At 52.1% G+C, this 16,989-nt stretch overlaps 1 protein-coding gene across 1 annotated transcript; it reads left to right on the top strand.

The window, feature by feature from the left end:
- The first annotated feature begins 1,707 nt into the window (after window positions 1–1,707).
- On the top strand, window positions 1,708–8,107 carry OPTC (opticin). Its single transcript, XM_041773716.1, has 6 exons — window positions 1,708–1,920; window positions 3,270–3,405; window positions 4,903–5,061; window positions 5,845–6,047; window positions 7,338–7,433; window positions 7,937–8,107. Exons 1-6 carry the CDS (start codon window positions 1,708–1,710, stop codon window positions 8,105–8,107), a joined length of 978 nt encoding a protein of 325 aa, XP_041629650.1.
- The last annotated feature ends 8,882 nt before the right edge of the window (window positions 8,108–16,989 follow it).

Genomic DNA, 16,989 nt, shown 5'->3' with positions numbered 1-16,989 from the left:
CAGAGAAAGAGAAGGAGAGAGGAGGGGGAGAGGGACGGGGTACCTATGGAGAGTAGGGGGGGAGAGGGAGAGAGAGAATTCCTTCTCACCAGACACAAGAATAAGACGGGGACCCGCTGAGCAAAGAGGAGGGGAAACAGCTGGACACCAGGCAGAAGAGAAGTCTGATTGGCCTTGGCTGCCTCAGCCCAGCTCCCTGGCCATACCCTGGCCCACTGCGCACAACCTTTCCACCAGAGTCCCCACTTCTCTAGAAGCTGCAAGGGGAGGCTCAGTTCCGGAACAGGAGGATGGGAGTACCTACAGGGTAAGGTTCACAGTTTGAGGCTTTGGGCACACCGGGATGCAAATGAAGGGCTAGGGTGCTGGGCTGGCAGATGCAGCTGAGGAAGAAGGGAGGGAGTTTAGGGCTCCTGGCAGGGAACTTGGAGGGAAGGGGTGGGGGAAGGCTCTGATGGAGGGCTCCTTGTTGCTGCTGCAGAGGGCTTCCCCTAGGCCAGCTAAATGAATAGAGCGGGAGAATCCTGATGCAGCTGGCTTTGGGGAGGATTCCACTACCAGAGACACACCAGGTCCCTCACACCCACACCACACACATTTCCTCCCCTGCCTGCCCATGTGTGCACAAATGTACACATGCTCATCACATGCTCACGGGCCCATCACGCACATACATACTCACCTGTGCACACACCCAGAGACCCAGGGGACTCAGGACGTGTACGAACTACCACAGCCACATTGCAAGAACACTTGGTTTCCTGTAATCATTTGTTACTAAAAAGCTGCATTTAGAAAGTATATTCTATAAACATTCTTTTTTAGATTATACATTAGTTTTTAAACACAGGTGCTCTGAATGCACTCTCATTAGATGTGCCCTATTTATTTCTGCATACCTCTGCCGCCCAGAGATAAGTCCAGTGCCTGGGAACATAATAGACATGCCATAAATGTTTGTTGAGTGAATGAATAATTTTTTCTTTTTTTTTTTAAGATTTTATTTATTCATGAGAGACTCAGAGAGAGAGGCAGAGACACAGGCAGAGGGAGAAGCCCGCTCCCCATAGGGAGCCTAATGTAGGACTCACTCCTGGAACTCTCGAATCACCCCCTGGGCCAAATGCAGATGCTCAACCAATGAGCAACCCAGGGGCTCCTGAATAATCTTTTAAAAAGCGACAAGACTTCTTGATGATGAAGTTTATCTAAATCTAGCTGAGTGACTAATGGTTGTACTCTGTGTGTGTGGCTGTATAAGAGAGAACATCCCTAGACGTGCACGAGAATGTGCCTAATCAGGAGGGAGGTGGGCAGACTAGGAAACAGGCATGCGAGGAGCAAACGAGCTTTTGCCAGGTGTCTACACACGCCTGTGTGAGTGAATAGAAGTGTGGGTGGGAGCATTTAGGCACTAACGTGGGGTGGTGGTGGGAGGGGCTGCCAGGAGATGCTCTCCCACCCCCAGACCTAACCCCAGCCTTTAGGGGGTTTGCACATGCAATGAACACGCTGAGTGTACAATGAATGGCCTGAGTTTACAAGTGTGGGAATGGGAAGCAAGGTGAGTCTGTGAACTGTTCCCACGACGCTCGAGAGAGAGCCCTGCCTCTTTGTTGCCCTTCCTCCTGCCCTGTCCCCAGGACTGGACGCTGAGGTGATTCGACCCCATCCTCGCTTCTGCTACCACCTGCTCCCAGGGCCCCCATGAAGCTCCCAGCATTTCTGAGCCTGCTGGCCCTGGTGCTGCTGGAAGTGGGGACAGCTTCTCTCCCCAAGGAGAGGAAGCGGAGAGATGAGATGCACGGGGAAGGTGATTCTTATGTAGTCCTGGGGAACTATGTCCCGGACAACTATGATGAGGTCATTGACCTCAGCGACTACGAGGGGCTCATGGACTACGGGGACCAGCTCCCTGAGGTAAGGGCACGACAGCAGACTGGCGGTGTTCCCTATAAGATGCTGAGCACCGGAGGCCTGGCCCCTTGCCAGCTGCCCACCTTGTAGGTGTTTCAAGCCTCCTCCTCTCTCCCCAGGAGGTGGAAATTCTGGTCCCTCCTTAAGAACTTGTCACTTAGGGCAGCCCCGATGGCGCAGCGGTTTAACGCCACCTGCAGCCCAGGGCGTGATCCTGGAGACCCTGGATCGAGTCCCACGTCAGGCTCTCTGCATGGAGCCTGCTTCTGCCTCTGCCTGTGTCTCTGCCTCTCTCTTTCTCTCTCTCTCTGTGTGTGTGTGTGTCTCTATGAATAAAATCTTAAAAAAAAAAAAAAAGAACTTGTCACTTAGATGACGCTAAGAAACAGGACAACAAACGTTCAAGTTTTTTGTTGGTTTGTAGTAAACTTAGTGGGACACCCCGCCCTTAAAAGTCATGTATCTGGGATCCCTGGGTGGCACAGCGGTTTAGCGCCTGCCTTTGGCCCAGGGCGCGATCCTGGAGACCCAGGATCGAATCCCACGTCAGGCTCCCGGTGTATGGAGCCTGCTTCTCCCTCTGCCTATGTCTCTGCCTCTCTATCTCCCTCTGTGACTGTCATAAGTAAATAAATAAGAAAAAAAAAAAGTCATGTATCTGTCCTGATGCCTTTAAGGAAGATCATAAGCCGTATTCTCACTGGGAAGGGGGTCAGCCTTGTCTTCATCCTCTCGTTACAAAAAGAAGCTCTGCCACCCCATCTGCTCTTATGCTGTCTTCTGGTCTGAAGCTTTTTCCTGGCCCTTTCTTGCCTTCCAAGGGGCTGAACTGGAGTCTACACCCATTAGTTGCGTGAGCTTGGTCAGTGCTGGGCAAGGGGAAGCACGCTGGCCTGGGTGATCCAGAGATGTGGATTCTAGCCCTGGCACAGCAGGGTTGCCAGCTGCCTGCCTCCTTGATCCTCAGTGCTCCCTGAGTCCATTTCCTTCTCCATATAGGGAAGATGTTGGATCCTCTGGTCTTTAGAAAGTTCCCTTCTGGGGCACCTGGGTGGCTCAGTTGGTTAAGCCTCTTCGTTTGCTCAGGTCATGATCCTGGGGTCCTGGCACCAGAGCAGGGAACCTGCCTCTCCCTCTGTCCCTTCCCCTGCTTGTGTTCTCTTTCTCTCTCTCAAATAAATAAATAAAATCTTTTTAAAAATTTAAAAAAGAAGTTCCCTTCCTTCCTCCCTCTTTCTCCACAGTGACTCTTTGCAAATGTAAAACTAGTCACTGAGGTCCCCAGAATTCAAAGTAAAGTCCTTTCTCAGGCAAAAACCTGGCCAAGTGTGTGCTGTGTGCTATGTCTCCAGGCTAAAGTGACCAACCTGGCTCCTCCAACCGGGATCAGTTCTGCTCAGAGCACAATGACTCCAAGGACCCTATCTTTGAAGCCCACGATGATCAGGCCTACGGAGCTGGGCGTCCTGGGCTCCCCAAACAGCCACGGTGAGTCCACGGTCACAGGACTCAATATGCAAAGGTCAGAGGATCTGCAGTCATGACCCAGCCCCCAGGCCTCCCACAGTGAAGTGTGGTCAGGGTGGGGAGTAGAGGGTCAGCGCTAGCCCTCACTGTAAGGGAGAGGAGGAGAAATAGCCACAGTAAGAAACAGAAAGAAAACTTAAGGTTTTGGGCTGTATGTACAAATTGGATGGGATGGAGGAAAAAGGCAAGGACTCTGCTATGCCTAGCAGAGCCACCCTACCTTAATTAATAGCATCACTATGGGAGCAGGTTGAATGGTAATTAGATTAGAGACAATTAAAAGCCTGTCGAGAAGAATAAATAACATTATGGCTGTCACTTGGCATGGAGGCAAATGAAGCAGTCATACTGCTTTTCAGTTCTAAATTCCCTCTTTAGTAGCATTTTCCCCTTCCTGACACCCTCCTGGAGGCTGGGATGCTGGCATAGCTGGCAATAGGGGTGGGGGGCACTCTGCTGGGGATCAGGCCTGAAGCAGAGGAGGGATGCAGTTAATTCCTGACCTGCTGGTCCCCGGTTCCTATTTTCTTGAGATATTTGCCTTGGGTGGACCTTGGGTATTGGGGCATCAATAGGAATCCATGACCTCTAGAGCTACAGAATCCCAGGCTTCCCAGGACTGCAAAGGGCCTCAGCTGGACCTGCCATTCAAGGCATTGGGATAAGAAGGACACTGAGCTCCTCTCTGATCCACCTACACTAGTCAATGCCTGCAAAAGAGAGCTGCCTCTTTATCTCGGGGATGTGTCACTGTTAACCAATTTCCCCTTCGAGCTGTAGTGGCGGTGGTCTCCCATAATCTCTGTCCCTTGTAATGACACATGATGGAAACCACACGCGTTCTTCAGTGGTATGAGCCAGTGGTGCCTCCCAATTTTTAAAAGCCAGTTTGGGTTTGATGGCCTGGCCTGTGTCTAATGACCACTGGTCATGGAATGAGAACAGTAGAGAGCTGTTTCCCAACAGAATACTGGGATGCTGATAAGAAGGGAAAATGTATTCCACTCCATCAAAAGCCACTCCATCGTGGCTCTATTACATTTCTTGGAGCCATACAGAACATGTCTTATTCCTCACCCAAAAGGCAGCTGGCAGAGCCAGCAACCATGGGCCATTCCACTTAATTCTGGCTTTATTTCATTGTCAGTGTGCCTTTGGGGACCAGAGAGGAGCCCCATGGAAAAGAAACCAATGGATGTCCTAGAAACACCCACATAGGTCCAGGAAAACCTACATAGGACTGGAGCCTGATAAAAGCACCCGTGAGCCAGGACTGGGTAGTACCTGGGAACAGATCTGAGTGCCAGGCTGGGAGCAGCCAGCAGCACTGCCCTAGTGCATCGTGACCCTCAGTTCTGGCCAGGGCTCAGACACTCCCTGGAGTGAGGGCCGTTGGTCCCAGAGGCTAAAGGAAGTCTAAGAAGGGTCTCCCTTTGTTCTGTCTTCCACCTGGGCCAGGCCTGCCCACCTGTCTCATCTGCGTGTGCCTTGGCTCCTCTGTGTACTGTGATGATGCTGACCTGGAGAACATCCCTCCTCTCCCCAAGACAACCACTTACCTGTATGCCCGCTTCAACCGCATCCGCCGGATTCGAGCTGGAGACTTCAAGGGGCTGAGTATGTAGTGCCCTGGCAGAAGAGGGGGGATGGGCCTGGCATGGGGGTGCCCCAGGGCCATCTGCCTTGCCACTCAGCCACACGAATAGTCACAGACACAGTGTCCCACCTGAGGTAGCCTTTCCCTGTTAGTTTTCATTCTCTCCAGCTACCAAATGGAAATAGCCCGAAGTCTCTCTAATTCCTTCCCTTGAAGATTTTGGATAATAAAAGTGTTCTGTTCCCTTCAAAGCTCTGGAAAGCTGGGAAGGGGGAGATATGATCAAGCCTACATTTTCAGGATTCCAAGCTACTGTAGCTCTGTGCCCTCCTGGGTTCTGACTCCATAGCACTGACACTGTTTACCTGTTTGTTGTTTGTTGTCTATTTTGCTCCTTATACCCCACCTCGAATAGGAGACCTGGGCTCTCACCTAGATTCCATTACTAATTCTCACAGCCCTCTGGGCTATAGCATCTTTTTGTGTAAACTAATGGTAAAAGGTGGGGGTGGAATGGGTCCAGGGGTTGGTGGGTCCGTTGGATCTCACTCTCTACCAAACCCATCCAAGGTGGGCAGCCACCACTCAGGGCAGAACTCCATGGGCAAGCACTGCAGAATCTGAGGGCTTTCCTACGGGGTCCTGGTTTATAACATTATTTCTTCCAGCTTGGACCTCATCCAGGTGGAGAACTGGCTGGCATTCCCTGTCTTAAAAGGGTTGGAGTAGGGGACAGGTGGGTCCAGCAAGGGCAAGGAAAGGTGGCATGTGCTGTGTCTCCATGTTCTCCCCGTGCCCCACAGCAAAGCTGAAGAGAATTGACCTTTCCAGCAATTCCATCTCCTCCATTGATGACGACGCCCTCCGCCTGCTGCCCGCCCTGCAGGACCTGATCCTCCCAGAGAACCAGCTGGCAGCCCTGCCTGTGCTGCCCCCTGCCATTGAGGTGCTGGATGCCCGCCACAACCAGCTCCAGAGTTCAGGGATACAGCCTGAAGCTCTCAGGGTGAGCCTATCCGCACACACCAGGCGCTCATGGGCTATCCCTGCTCTGACCCTGTTCAGGGTATGAAAATCAAACCCCATTTTCTTCATCTGTTCCCATTTGTTTTATTAACCTTTTGTTGTTGTTGTTGCAAGAGACTGACTCTGACTAAAAAAAAAGGGGGGGGGTTGTTTAACAACATCCTAGCCCAAGAACCTCCAGGAGAAGGAAATTACGGCTTCATGGGCCTGTTACAGGAGATGGGGGGTGGGTGCTGCCAGAAGCCAAGGTCAGCAGCTCTCACTGTCCCTCTTCTGGGCATGTGGCCTCTTGGCCTCTTTCCGCACGTCCATTCCATCCACCTGTCTGCACCCTCAGTTTCTGCTCCCCTAAAACATTGGCTAGCACGTGACTTGTAGTCCTGCCAGATCCGACTCTAACTCCACGGAAACTTTTCCTCCCCACCACTAGCTGACTAATCACCATCTTTCTGTGAGCAAGTGCTTAAGGAGACAGTCTGACTGTTGCTGGCTGGCCCGTGCTGACGGGAAGGGCTCCTAACACAGGGCACGAGTCAGGCCGCTGCCGCTGCCCGCTTCACGGGGCTGGGATGAGCTCCAGGAGCAGTCCCCGTGAGGAAATGAACAGGGGTATGGACAAGCCTGCCCCCCAGTTCTGCCACCATTCTGCTGCTTTGGATGTCTCCTGAACACGCTCCTCACAGCCGTTCCTGGTTTAGCGTTTGGAGACTTTTCATTTGAGAAAAATGCCTTCTGCTAGCAGAAAAGTTGAGGCTGGGGCAGCCCCGGTGGCGCAGCGGTTTAGTGCCGCCTGCAGCCCAGGGCGTGATCCTGGAGACCGGGGATCGAGTCCCACGTCGGGCTCCCTGCATGGAGCCCGCTTCTCTCTCTGCCTCTCTGTCTCTCTAAATGAATAAATAAATCTTAAAAAAAAAAAAATTAAAAAAAAAAAAGAAAAGTTGAGGCTGGAGTGAGGCTGATCCCCTCGTCCTCCCTCCCACCCCGTCACTGCCGGCCCTTGCCCTGCTCCTCATCAGCAGCTGACCAGCTACCCCTTGCTCCCTCTGCTGCCAGATCTCAATGGCAACTGCAGTCCCTCTACCTCTGGTGGGAGTTAGTGCCTGGGAGCTCTGGAGAGACTGGGCATCCCCTGCAGCACCCAGTACCGAGCCTGGCATGGGGCTGAGGCTCGGGAAACCCCTCAGTGAATGAATAGAGTCACATCAGGTGCCCCTCACTGCCTGGTCCAGCAGCACTGGCCAGCCTCCTGTGCCCTCTGCCTCTTCCCTAGGCACTAGAGAAGCTGCAGTTCCTCTACCTGGCTGACAACCTTCTGGACTCCATCCCTGGGCCTCTGCCCCCAAGCCTGCGTTCGCTGCATTTGCAGGTAAGCAGCCTCCCCAGGAGCAAGAACATTGAGTAGAGCTGGGGAGGGGGAAGGGGGCAGATAACCAGGAGCATCTTTAGGCAGTAGGGGCAAGCACCTCCTTCACTGGGAGCTTCCTGGAAATAGGGATGGGAGATCTTGCCCAGGCCATTGTCCACAGACTCAGTGGGTCCACCTTCCTTTCCTTCTCCTAAAAATGCTTCCTGTCCCTCCATGTCCTATATCCCATCTCACCTGACTGCTTGCTCCTTCCCTGCCTCCCTTCCCCTCTGTCTCCTTCTCCTCTCTTGTCTCTCTTACTCTCTCCCCTTGCTCTTGATCCAGCCTCCAGGGGCCACCTCTCCTCCCTCCTTTGCTGCATGGCCTTTCATGGCCCATAAGGGCCTCAGTTTCTCCACTCTCAAGAGGGGAATTGGTGGGGAGAGCTCACCGATCTGCCTTCAGTAATGCCTGAGGGCCCTCTCCAGGCATAGGCTTGACAGCTGTCAGTGTGTTCTTTCCAGAATAACATGATAGAGACCATGCAGAGAGACGCCTTCTGTGACCCCGAGGAGCACAAACACAGCCGGAGGCGGCTGGAAGACATCCGCCTGGATGGCAATCCCATCAACCTGGGCCTCTTCCCCAGCGCCTACTTCTGCCTGCCTCGGCTCCCCACGGGCCACTGCTGCTAGCTCACGGCTCCCAGCTCACGGCTCCCCACTCCCCGGCAAGGGGCCTCACCACCTGCCAAAGGCACAGACTGCCTCCACCTCCACAGGGTGTCCTTTGTTCACAGGGGAATCAGCCTCCGGAGCCAACTGCAAAACTCACCCCCACTCCCTTCCTCCACCTGCTACACCCGAGCACACACACACATGCACACACATATACACACAGATATACATCCACAGACATGTACATATACACAGACGTATAGACATATATACATACACACAGAGACAGACATACACGCATAGACACACAGACACATACATGTACACAGACACACCGATGCACAGATACACACACACGTAGAAATACACACGTGTGCATGTGCAGAATGTCCTTCAGTAACCAAATTTGCATTTTTCATCCTCTTTCCTGTTAAGGAAAACCTTACGGCTCCTGACTCAGAGAAAAGTAGCATCTGCAGCAAAGCTCATTCCCATATTCCCCATCCCTCCTACCCACACAGAATGTCAGGAAGTCATAGAAGAGGAAGAGGAGAAGAAAAGGAGGAAGCGGGAGAAGCAGTGGCATGCTTTAGCCAGCTCTTACTACAAGGCTTCCAGAACCAATTATTACATCTTCCAGAATTTTATACGCCAGTCATTAAACACAGCTTTTATTAAAGATTAAATTATAAGCTTGCATTTAAATATATGATGTTGAAAATAAATGTAATAAATACTCAGACTCATTACTTCCCAATTATTTTACTAGTAACCATGTTCTTGAACTTATGTCTATGACATACTATATAATGACATGCCCTTTGTGCTCATCGCTCCCCAATGACACTCTCGGTGACATCACCTTGGTAGTTTGAAATTGGCCATGGTGGGAGTATTTGCAGCACGGTTATCAGTAAACGCTACACACTGGGATCCTTCGAGAAGGGGGGGAGAGGGAGGGGGGAGACAGGAGGGTGGAGAGAGAGAGAGGGAGAGCTGGTTGTTAAGTTTTGCCAGCGCACCACTGAGGAGCTATTTCACCCACTAGGGGTAGGTTGTGGTTTCCACGGGGCTTGCTTTATTTTCTTGCTCTTCTAAGTTAAGGGCTTCCTGTTAGATTTGGAGGGAGCCATTCATCAGGATGGAGACTGACAGGAATCTTGACCTGGATGCCCTCTGTGTAGCCCTTACCTGTTCCTGGCTCACTGGACAGCCGCCCAGTGTGGCTCCAACCAACCAGAGGGTTTCTATCCTTACCGCGCTCTCGTCCATGGTTAACCACCAGAGGGCAGCCGTGCGCAAAGACAAATAAATAAAGCGATTACTCGCTTGCACCCTTGGCTTCTGGGCGAGGCCTGCTGTGATGGGAGATGGGAAGAAGGCCAACTATGATCTAGGTGACTTGTTCCTTGAATTATAAGGAGAGGAGAGATGTCACCCTTCTCCTTATAAGGAGATGTTGGGTAAGGGGGTGTAATAGATGGGAGCTTGGCATCAGGTGTTGGCTGAAGCATAGAAGAGGGTTGAGGCGGGCAATTTTGTTGAGCACCTGCTTGCCATGTGCCAGGCACTGTGTTATATGCTGGTGGTAAGATGATGTGGAGGCCGAGAAAATTAGGGCCATTCAAGTTTAACATTGGCACAAGTACAGCCATTGTAGCTTTGGCAGCCATCTCAGGCCACTGTGACCAGGCCACTGTGACCAGGTACTGAACTGAACCTTACCCCGGCTACAGGCAAAATCACAAAGCATGCCCTTATCAGAATAAGGAAGCAAGAGCTTGTGAGACCTCTTTACTGGAGATTCTCACCCCCCTACTCTTACTGAAAAACCCCATCTTACCCCTAGACCAGCCCATAAAAACCCAGCTGTAACCCACCTCAGGGTCCAAGTCCCTGCTCTGCTATGTCGGGTATACTTGGACCCAAGCTCGAGCTTGTTAATAAACTCATGTACTTGCATCGGTGTCGGCTCCTTGGTGGTTTTCTCGGATTTGCAATCTTGGGCACAACAATGACATACTTTTCCTCATGGAGCTTAGAGTCTGGCACAGGAAATACATGTGCAAAAAACAGTCACACAACCACTCTGTACAGCTCATGACACAGACAATAAGAGGAATCTACCAAACGCTATGAGAGCTTATAGCAGGGAGACCTAGTCTGATTTTCCAGCAGATCATCTAAACTAAAACCTGAGGGAGAAATAAGAGTTAGTTAGCCAGGCACTCTGTTGCCAAGGCAATCACTCAAGGTGGGGGGGAGGGGTTGGTTCCCCAAGTCTGGGACAGGGGGCAGGTATATGTCCTGAGGCCCACATGGAAGCTATTGTACTTGCCGGCGTCCCCTGCATGTCTAGTACCTCTCCAAGGACTTCGGATACTCAAGATAGTCCTGGAAGCAGAAAAATCAGGGATTATTAGTCACATTCCTGAGATGAAGAAATCAAGAACCCCAGAAGATAAAAGCACTTACCAGAGCTCACATGGCTAGCTGAGGTTTGGATGGAGATGCAACCCACAGACCACAAATGGAGTGGGATGTCTTAAAGGTGAGGGGTGTCCCAGTTGGTCTCGCACTGCCTGTTCCCTCTCTCCTAGAGATCCAGGGATTCGGCACACCTGGGGCTGGGCAAACAGTGAGCCAATAGCTTCTCACTTTTCCGAACAGCAGAGAACAGTAGAATTTCAGAACAGCAAAGTTCTGGCCCTTCCTCTTCCTGTCTTCCAAGGAGCTTGCTACACTAGGAGGGCTCTCTCTCTCTCTCTCTCTGTCTCTCACTTGCTCTCTCTCATCTGCAAGTCCTATCTTCCTCCACATCCTGGCTTTATTGGATTACGACAAGGCCTAGGCATGCAACCACTGAAAGCCTCAAGATCCCCAACTGCAAGGAACCCTGTGATGAAAAAAAAAAAACAGAAAATTTTCTAGAACTAGAGCTCCTGGGTGCAAGAAAGCACATCATACCCACGTGCCCCTAGGTTAATCTGTGTTGACAGAGAAAGTCATCTGACCCCCCACTGTAGGGCAGAGAAGGGGCTGATAATTCCTGGACTCCTGGAATTTGCCCGATACCATAAAAAAGCTATTATGCACATCAACTCATTGGATCCCAAGAACAACCCTAGAAAGTAGGGATGTTTTATCCCACGCTGCAAACGAGGCAAGAGGCAGCAGGCTTACAGAAAGGCAGTGGCCCATATGAACAGAGCAGTTAAGTGGCAGAGCCAGGATTCAAAACCGGGTCCCTCTTGACACAGGGTCCCAAGTCCTGCTCTTATACTTCACTCAGACAGGCAGGCACAGGCGCTGTTTTCAAAGACAGTGGCAGAAGGCAGCTCCTGATGGCTGTTTCCCTGAGGTTCCTACTCAGGGCAGGATCTCCCTGGGGACCTGCTGCCTGTGCAGCTGTCTCCTCGCTAATCTCCAGTGTGGGGCTAGGGAAACCCAAGGAATAGAAAGAATGTTGGCTGCCTCCCTGAAGTCTGTCCCCAGGCTCCTCCGGAATCTAGAGAGGGGATGGGCCAGGAGAGAAATCCAAGGCTGCTCCCAGCAGCTGTTGCATCCTAACAAGAAGGATCTAGGCCTCTGACTTCTCAGGGGCCTAAAGCAGGTAGGGTTAGGCTCCTGGACAGAGAGAGGAGAGCACCTCTTTATCCAGAGCAAGGCTCTGCTGTCCTGCTGAATGACAAAGAGTGAGAGTGGATGGGAGTCTTGGGAAGGTACCCTGGTGGGGAGAGACGGTATTTAGGCACGATGACTGCCTCACTGCCAGTGAGGTTGGCTTAAAACCCACCCCTTCCAACAGCAGGACTTTCCAAGCCTCAACTCACCTGGCTTGTGAGTGGCCATCGTACCTGTGCTCAACCTTGCTCTGGTGGCCATCCTGCCAGCCCTGTAGGGAGAAGCACCTCTTCCGTCTTCATCACCCCAGGGCCTTCAGACTTCTGCCCTGCCCTGTTCTGTAAGGATCCTGGGAGGAGGTAGGGGACACCTGCATCGGGACTGCCTCTGCCTGCCTGTCCTCAGCTCCACAGCAAGGCCAGGGCCAGAGGGGGGAATGGAGGGCACCAGGGAGTGCTTGCTCCTCCCCTGACCGCTACCCAGACATTCTTCCTCCAGCCTTTTCCCTCAGTCTCCTCCCTGAATAATAATCTCTTCTGCTTGTGCTGTGGATTTGCAGTCTACTGAGAGCTCTTTTACATATGGGATCTAATTTATAGTCCCACCAACTCGGTGAGGAAGGTATTATTATTATTTGTACTTTCCAGATAGAATATGGGAGGCTCAGTGATTTGTTCAAGAGAAAGAAGACTTAACATATAGGAAGACAAGACTGGGGGCACCTGGCTGGCTCAGGCGCAAGAGCATGAGACTTTTGATCTCTGGGTGGTGTGTTCGAGCCCCACGTGGAGTAAAGAGATTACTTAAATAAATAAAGTTTTAAAAAGAAAAAGAAAAAACAAGATTGAGGGTGGGGAGAGAACACCATCATTTCTTGGGAACTCCTGCATGAGAAATGGAAATCTCATCCCCAGCTGCTGGAGCAAAGGATGAGCCCCTTCCCTCCCCAGCCCCCAGGGGCTCCTAAACCAGCAAGGAGTGGGGAGAGCATCTGGGGTTGAAAAGATGGGAGCAGTCCACAGACCTGGGTCCTGAGCCTGCCTCAAGGCCAGCAGAGCCTGGCTTCTGATGGAGGGCATGAAGTACTGAGGGGCAGTGGCTTCTGAGGATCTGAGCTCAGGAAAGCCCCAGGGCTCAAGGACGCGCTGCCCCCATCTCGCCCCCACCCTGCAGGCCGTGGGCGGCCCAGCACCCCATGGTCTGCGTCCTTGTGGCTCTGGCCAGAGGGAGGGAGGCAGACAGGGCTCTGCCCCACCCCCAACTGTCTGGAGCTCTCCTCCCTCCTCCCCTCCTCCCTCCCCCAGGCGACACTCAGTCCTGCGCCTGCTCTCTCTCAAGGTTGTCTCTGGGCTGGGCCAGCTTCACCTTCCTGGGGGGCAGCCACCGTCTATTCTCACTTGTCCCCTCCTCGGTGGCTGCCAGCCTGAGCCAGGGGCTCTTTATAGACGCAGGACGTGGCTTTTTCTCCACCTCTCCCGTGGTGACTCCCTTCTCCTCCAGGGGTGACAAAGCAGCCAAGGGACCACCTTCTTGCTGCTTCACTTCAATGAACTCTCCAAACTCATGCCTCCTTGTCTTTACACCAACCATTTTGTGCATCCCTCCCAGACGGGGCCAAACCTGTGGCCCTGGACATGCAAGAGCACACCCCCCCTGAGCATACACCCGGAGCACGCTTTCCCTTCTTTCCTCTCCCTGCAAGTCCTCTGTCTTCCTTCTTTGTCCCCTTCTGTACCCTAGACACCGGAACAAACAGCTTCTATCTAGCCTTCTCCCGGCAGGAAGGTCCAAACCCTGTCTCCCAGAATCCTGGTCTTTAGTGTATGTCTAACACATGGTTCATACATGGGAGGAAGTGCACCTGCAGAGGGACTGTGACGCAAAGGAGTGAGTACTAGGATGAGAGTCTGCAGCCCCAGGCCCATATGTGCTGTGTAGCATGTGGCAGGTCATACCAGCACCTTACTCTGTCCAACTTCCCTTGGAGCTTCTTGGGTCCCAGTTCCCCTGCCCAAAGCACAGCTGAGGGTGTTGTATCTGTCCCCACCCCCCACCATGTGTATTCTGAAAAAAAGAGCAGACTCCCCCGCTACTGTTCCCTGCAACATAGAACAACAGTGCCAAAGAGATGCCAGAGGTAAAAGGAAGGGAAGCAAGGCCAGAGAGTACAGACAGCACAGGACATGTCCTGTCTCTCCAAGTCAAGGTGTCTCATCCCAAATCAACTGCACTCTGACCCTAAAAGCCAGCTTAGCTGCAAGCCTGCCTGTGACCATCTCTGGTCCCTGCAAAAGAAGGATCAATCAAAACTTTCCACTTGGGCCCAGGAACCTTTGATGAGGATACCTATCCTGACCTACCTTGACACAAGAGGCAACAGACCTTGAACCATACTTTACATGTAATCAACATACCCCACCAAAGGATCACAAGGTACATGCTCAGGAGGGGTGTTCCCTGCTCAGAGGGGCCCCTTTATCCCAGGACCAGCCTCCTGGAGCCTGGCGCTTCTTTTGGGGAATCTAAGAAATCCCCAGGGGACTGTGTCCTGGAGACAGACAGGATGGTAGGTTTGAACTTTAGGGATAAGCAATGACAGGTGGGTCTTGGCCTTCAGAGGAGAGCACGGGGTGTAGTGGGAAACAGGGGGGAATGGGGCAGATGTAGGAGAGGTGGGACCACTGGCTGTGCCTGCCGGAGGTCCATGGCTCTGGGTAATCTTGAAAAATACCAGGTGGAAAGCTGCAAAGAGCCCCCAAGATGGAACGTTCTGCCGAGTAGGAAGGTATTAAGCAGTTACTCAGATGTTTCAAGCTAAAGTATTCTGCAGAGGAAGAAAAAAAATGTAGTCTTTAGGGATTCAGGTCTCTCAGATCATCTATATACTTGGGTTAAAATCACCTTGCCAATGTAGATGCTACTCCTTTGAACAAGTTGGACTGAAAATAGGGTCTTCCTTAAAGTCAGCATATCATCATCCCTGCAGAGGTTGTGGGAGGTAGAGAAAGATGGAAAGCTGGGGAAAATTCAATATACCAAAGGCCCTGAGTGTCCTCAGAGTCCTTTGGTCTAAGCCCCTGTGTCCAGGCAGGACCTTACTTCGTGAGGAAGGAATCAAGTCTCTCCTGATTTTAAGTAACATCCAGAGGTCCTTGGAAAGCTCCCCAGCCATCACCTCCAGGACAGGGTGCCACAGGCCTGCACTGCATGGATTACCGTATCCAGTTCTCCATAGTACCTCTAGAAAGTACTGCCCATTTTGTAGAAGAGCCCAGAGGGGTTAAATGCTTTGTTCAAGGTCACATAAGTAAGAAGCAGAATAGAAAAACTGCAAAGCCCTCGGCCCTCTTGGACTGGTGCTGGGTGTCTGGCATAGCTGCTAAAACACTAGCACCTCACATTTCCTCCAGGAGCCTTGCACACACAACACGCCCAATAAACACAGTGGCGGGCCAGCTCCGAGGCATGGGAGAGGCAGGCCCACTAGAGCGGACTGTAAACGTCTCATTTTCTGCCCCCTCCTTCTCCTAACATTCCCAAAATAGGGGCACAGGCACACCTGGATTTCTCTTCCAAGCCTTTCCAGGGTAGATCTTCCCACACCCCCTCCCTTCCTATCTATTGTCTCTGAGCCTAGTTTTTGGCTTCTGAGCTCCTATTCACTGATTTCTTTCCGTTCCTTCTACCCTAAGCACAATAGGCTCCTTCCCGCTTGTTGGTAAACAGAATCCCAACAAGCCCCAGGAGGTATGTTCCTGCTGGGGTTTGAGCTCCCCAGGAGCTTTGGTATTTTCCCTAGGGTAACTAGGAACCCCAGGAGCAGTGGCCCCTCCCTGTCTCTCTGCTACCTTCCACATTCCTGCACACTGTAGCTTGGGAGACAAGGGGCTCCTTTTTGGAGCTGAGGAACTGCTCACTCATTCCTGGAATCCTGGAAGAGGAATGGGAAGGGGAAAGTGTGTGTGTGTGTGTGTGTGTGTGTGTGTGTGTGTGTGTTTCTTTGAGCCACTGCCAAACCAAGCCCCACCATCCCACTCCCAGGTCCCAGGGTAAGGCCTGGTGGGTGGGCTTTCTCAGTACCATCTAGGACAGCCTGCAAAGAAGCAGAATCATCAACGCTGGAGAACACCCCCCCCCCAAAAGAACCAGCAGCCAAAGCTCCTCCATCATGGAAGCTGACTGATGGGGATCCCTTACTTCTCCATCCGGGCTCACATGGGTCCTTAGCCTCAACTGAGCAGAGTGGAAGAGGAAACCCTGAGTCTTCAAGGTCCAACGACAGAGATTTACATAGATCCAGGCCCTGCCTCAATGTTGACTGTCTCTAGAATCCTTCATTGACTCTTTGAACAGCAACCTTTTATTAAATGCCAAGCACCAGAGACATCATAATAAAGATAAACAAGGTCCCTGTTCTCAGTGGGGGAGACAGGCAGTAATGGAATAAACAAACAATAACATAAACGACATGATTCGAGCACAGACAGGTACTAGAAGACAACAGAACTAAGGTGATGTGGAGAGACTGGTGGTAGAGGCCAGCGATATTAGAAAAGGTAGTCAAGGAGGGCCTCTCAGAGGTGGTGACCAATGAGCCCTGGCCTCCACAACCAGCGGGCAGCAGCCATGCAAAAAGTGAGAAGACCACTTTCCAGGCAGAGGGAAGAGGGGGAGTGAGGCCCTGCGCAGAAAGAAACAAGCAGGGCAAGTGTGAGGACAGAGGAGAGCCAGTGGAACAGCCAGGGCAGAGTGGGAGGTGTGGCGGAAGGCAGTGCAGCCCCAAATGTGAAGGTTCTATGCGATCTGACTGGAAGCACCATGTCCTTCTCCAAGGAGAACACCTTCCCCCCCTAGTGTCTCTATTCGTGAGGCTACAATCAGGGAAGGAGAGAAAGTGTGATTCACCAACGGGAAGGTGACAGTGACCAGAGCCAGTGTAACCCTTTAAGGAGGAAGAAGCCACTGCTTGGTTCTGAGTCCTGGGTAGGGTGATGGGTGGAGATGCGGAACTGAAGTGGAGGAAGAAGGGAGACACTCGGGCTGAGCAAGGAATGACCGCAGGAAAGCCTGCCAGCCTAGAGCATAGAGGGCAGGGACTGAGTAGCTCCCAGGGGGCAGTGGTATTGTCAGGACCATGATCCATGACAGGCTGGGCCCCTGAAGTATCATCTCCCCTTGCTCCTTGGCTCAAGAGGACTTTACACCAAGAGTTCCACTATGTCTCAGACCTGTCAGGGTCAGACATCGGTTCCTTTTGGGTTTGTCTGTAGCTTGAG

Source organism: Vulpes lagopus, chromosome 11, assembly GCF_018345385.1.
Source record: "Vulpes lagopus strain Blue_001 chromosome 11, ASM1834538v1, whole genome shotgun sequence".
NCBI lineage: Eukaryota > Metazoa > Chordata > Mammalia > Carnivora > Canidae > Vulpes > Vulpes lagopus.
Note: the sequence above shows the minus strand (reverse complement) of the source record. Positions and strands in the feature narration are given on the sequence as shown.

What these genes read in the sequence shown, in the direction of transcription:
- OPTC (XM_041773716.1), top strand. Translation starts at nt 1,708, where the DNA reads ATGAAGCTCCCAGCATTTCTGAGCCTGCTGGCCCTGGTGCTGCTGGAA. An exon ending in ACGGGGACCAGCTCCCTGAG is followed by an intron (nt 1,921 to 3,269) that starts GTAAGGGCACGA and finishes CTATGTCTCCAG; the next exon opens with GCTAAAGTGACCAACCTGGC. An exon ending in TGCGTTCGCTGCATTTGCAG is followed by an intron (nt 7,434 to 7,936) that starts GTAAGCAGCCTC and finishes TGTTCTTTCCAG; the next exon opens with AATAACATGATAGAGACCAT.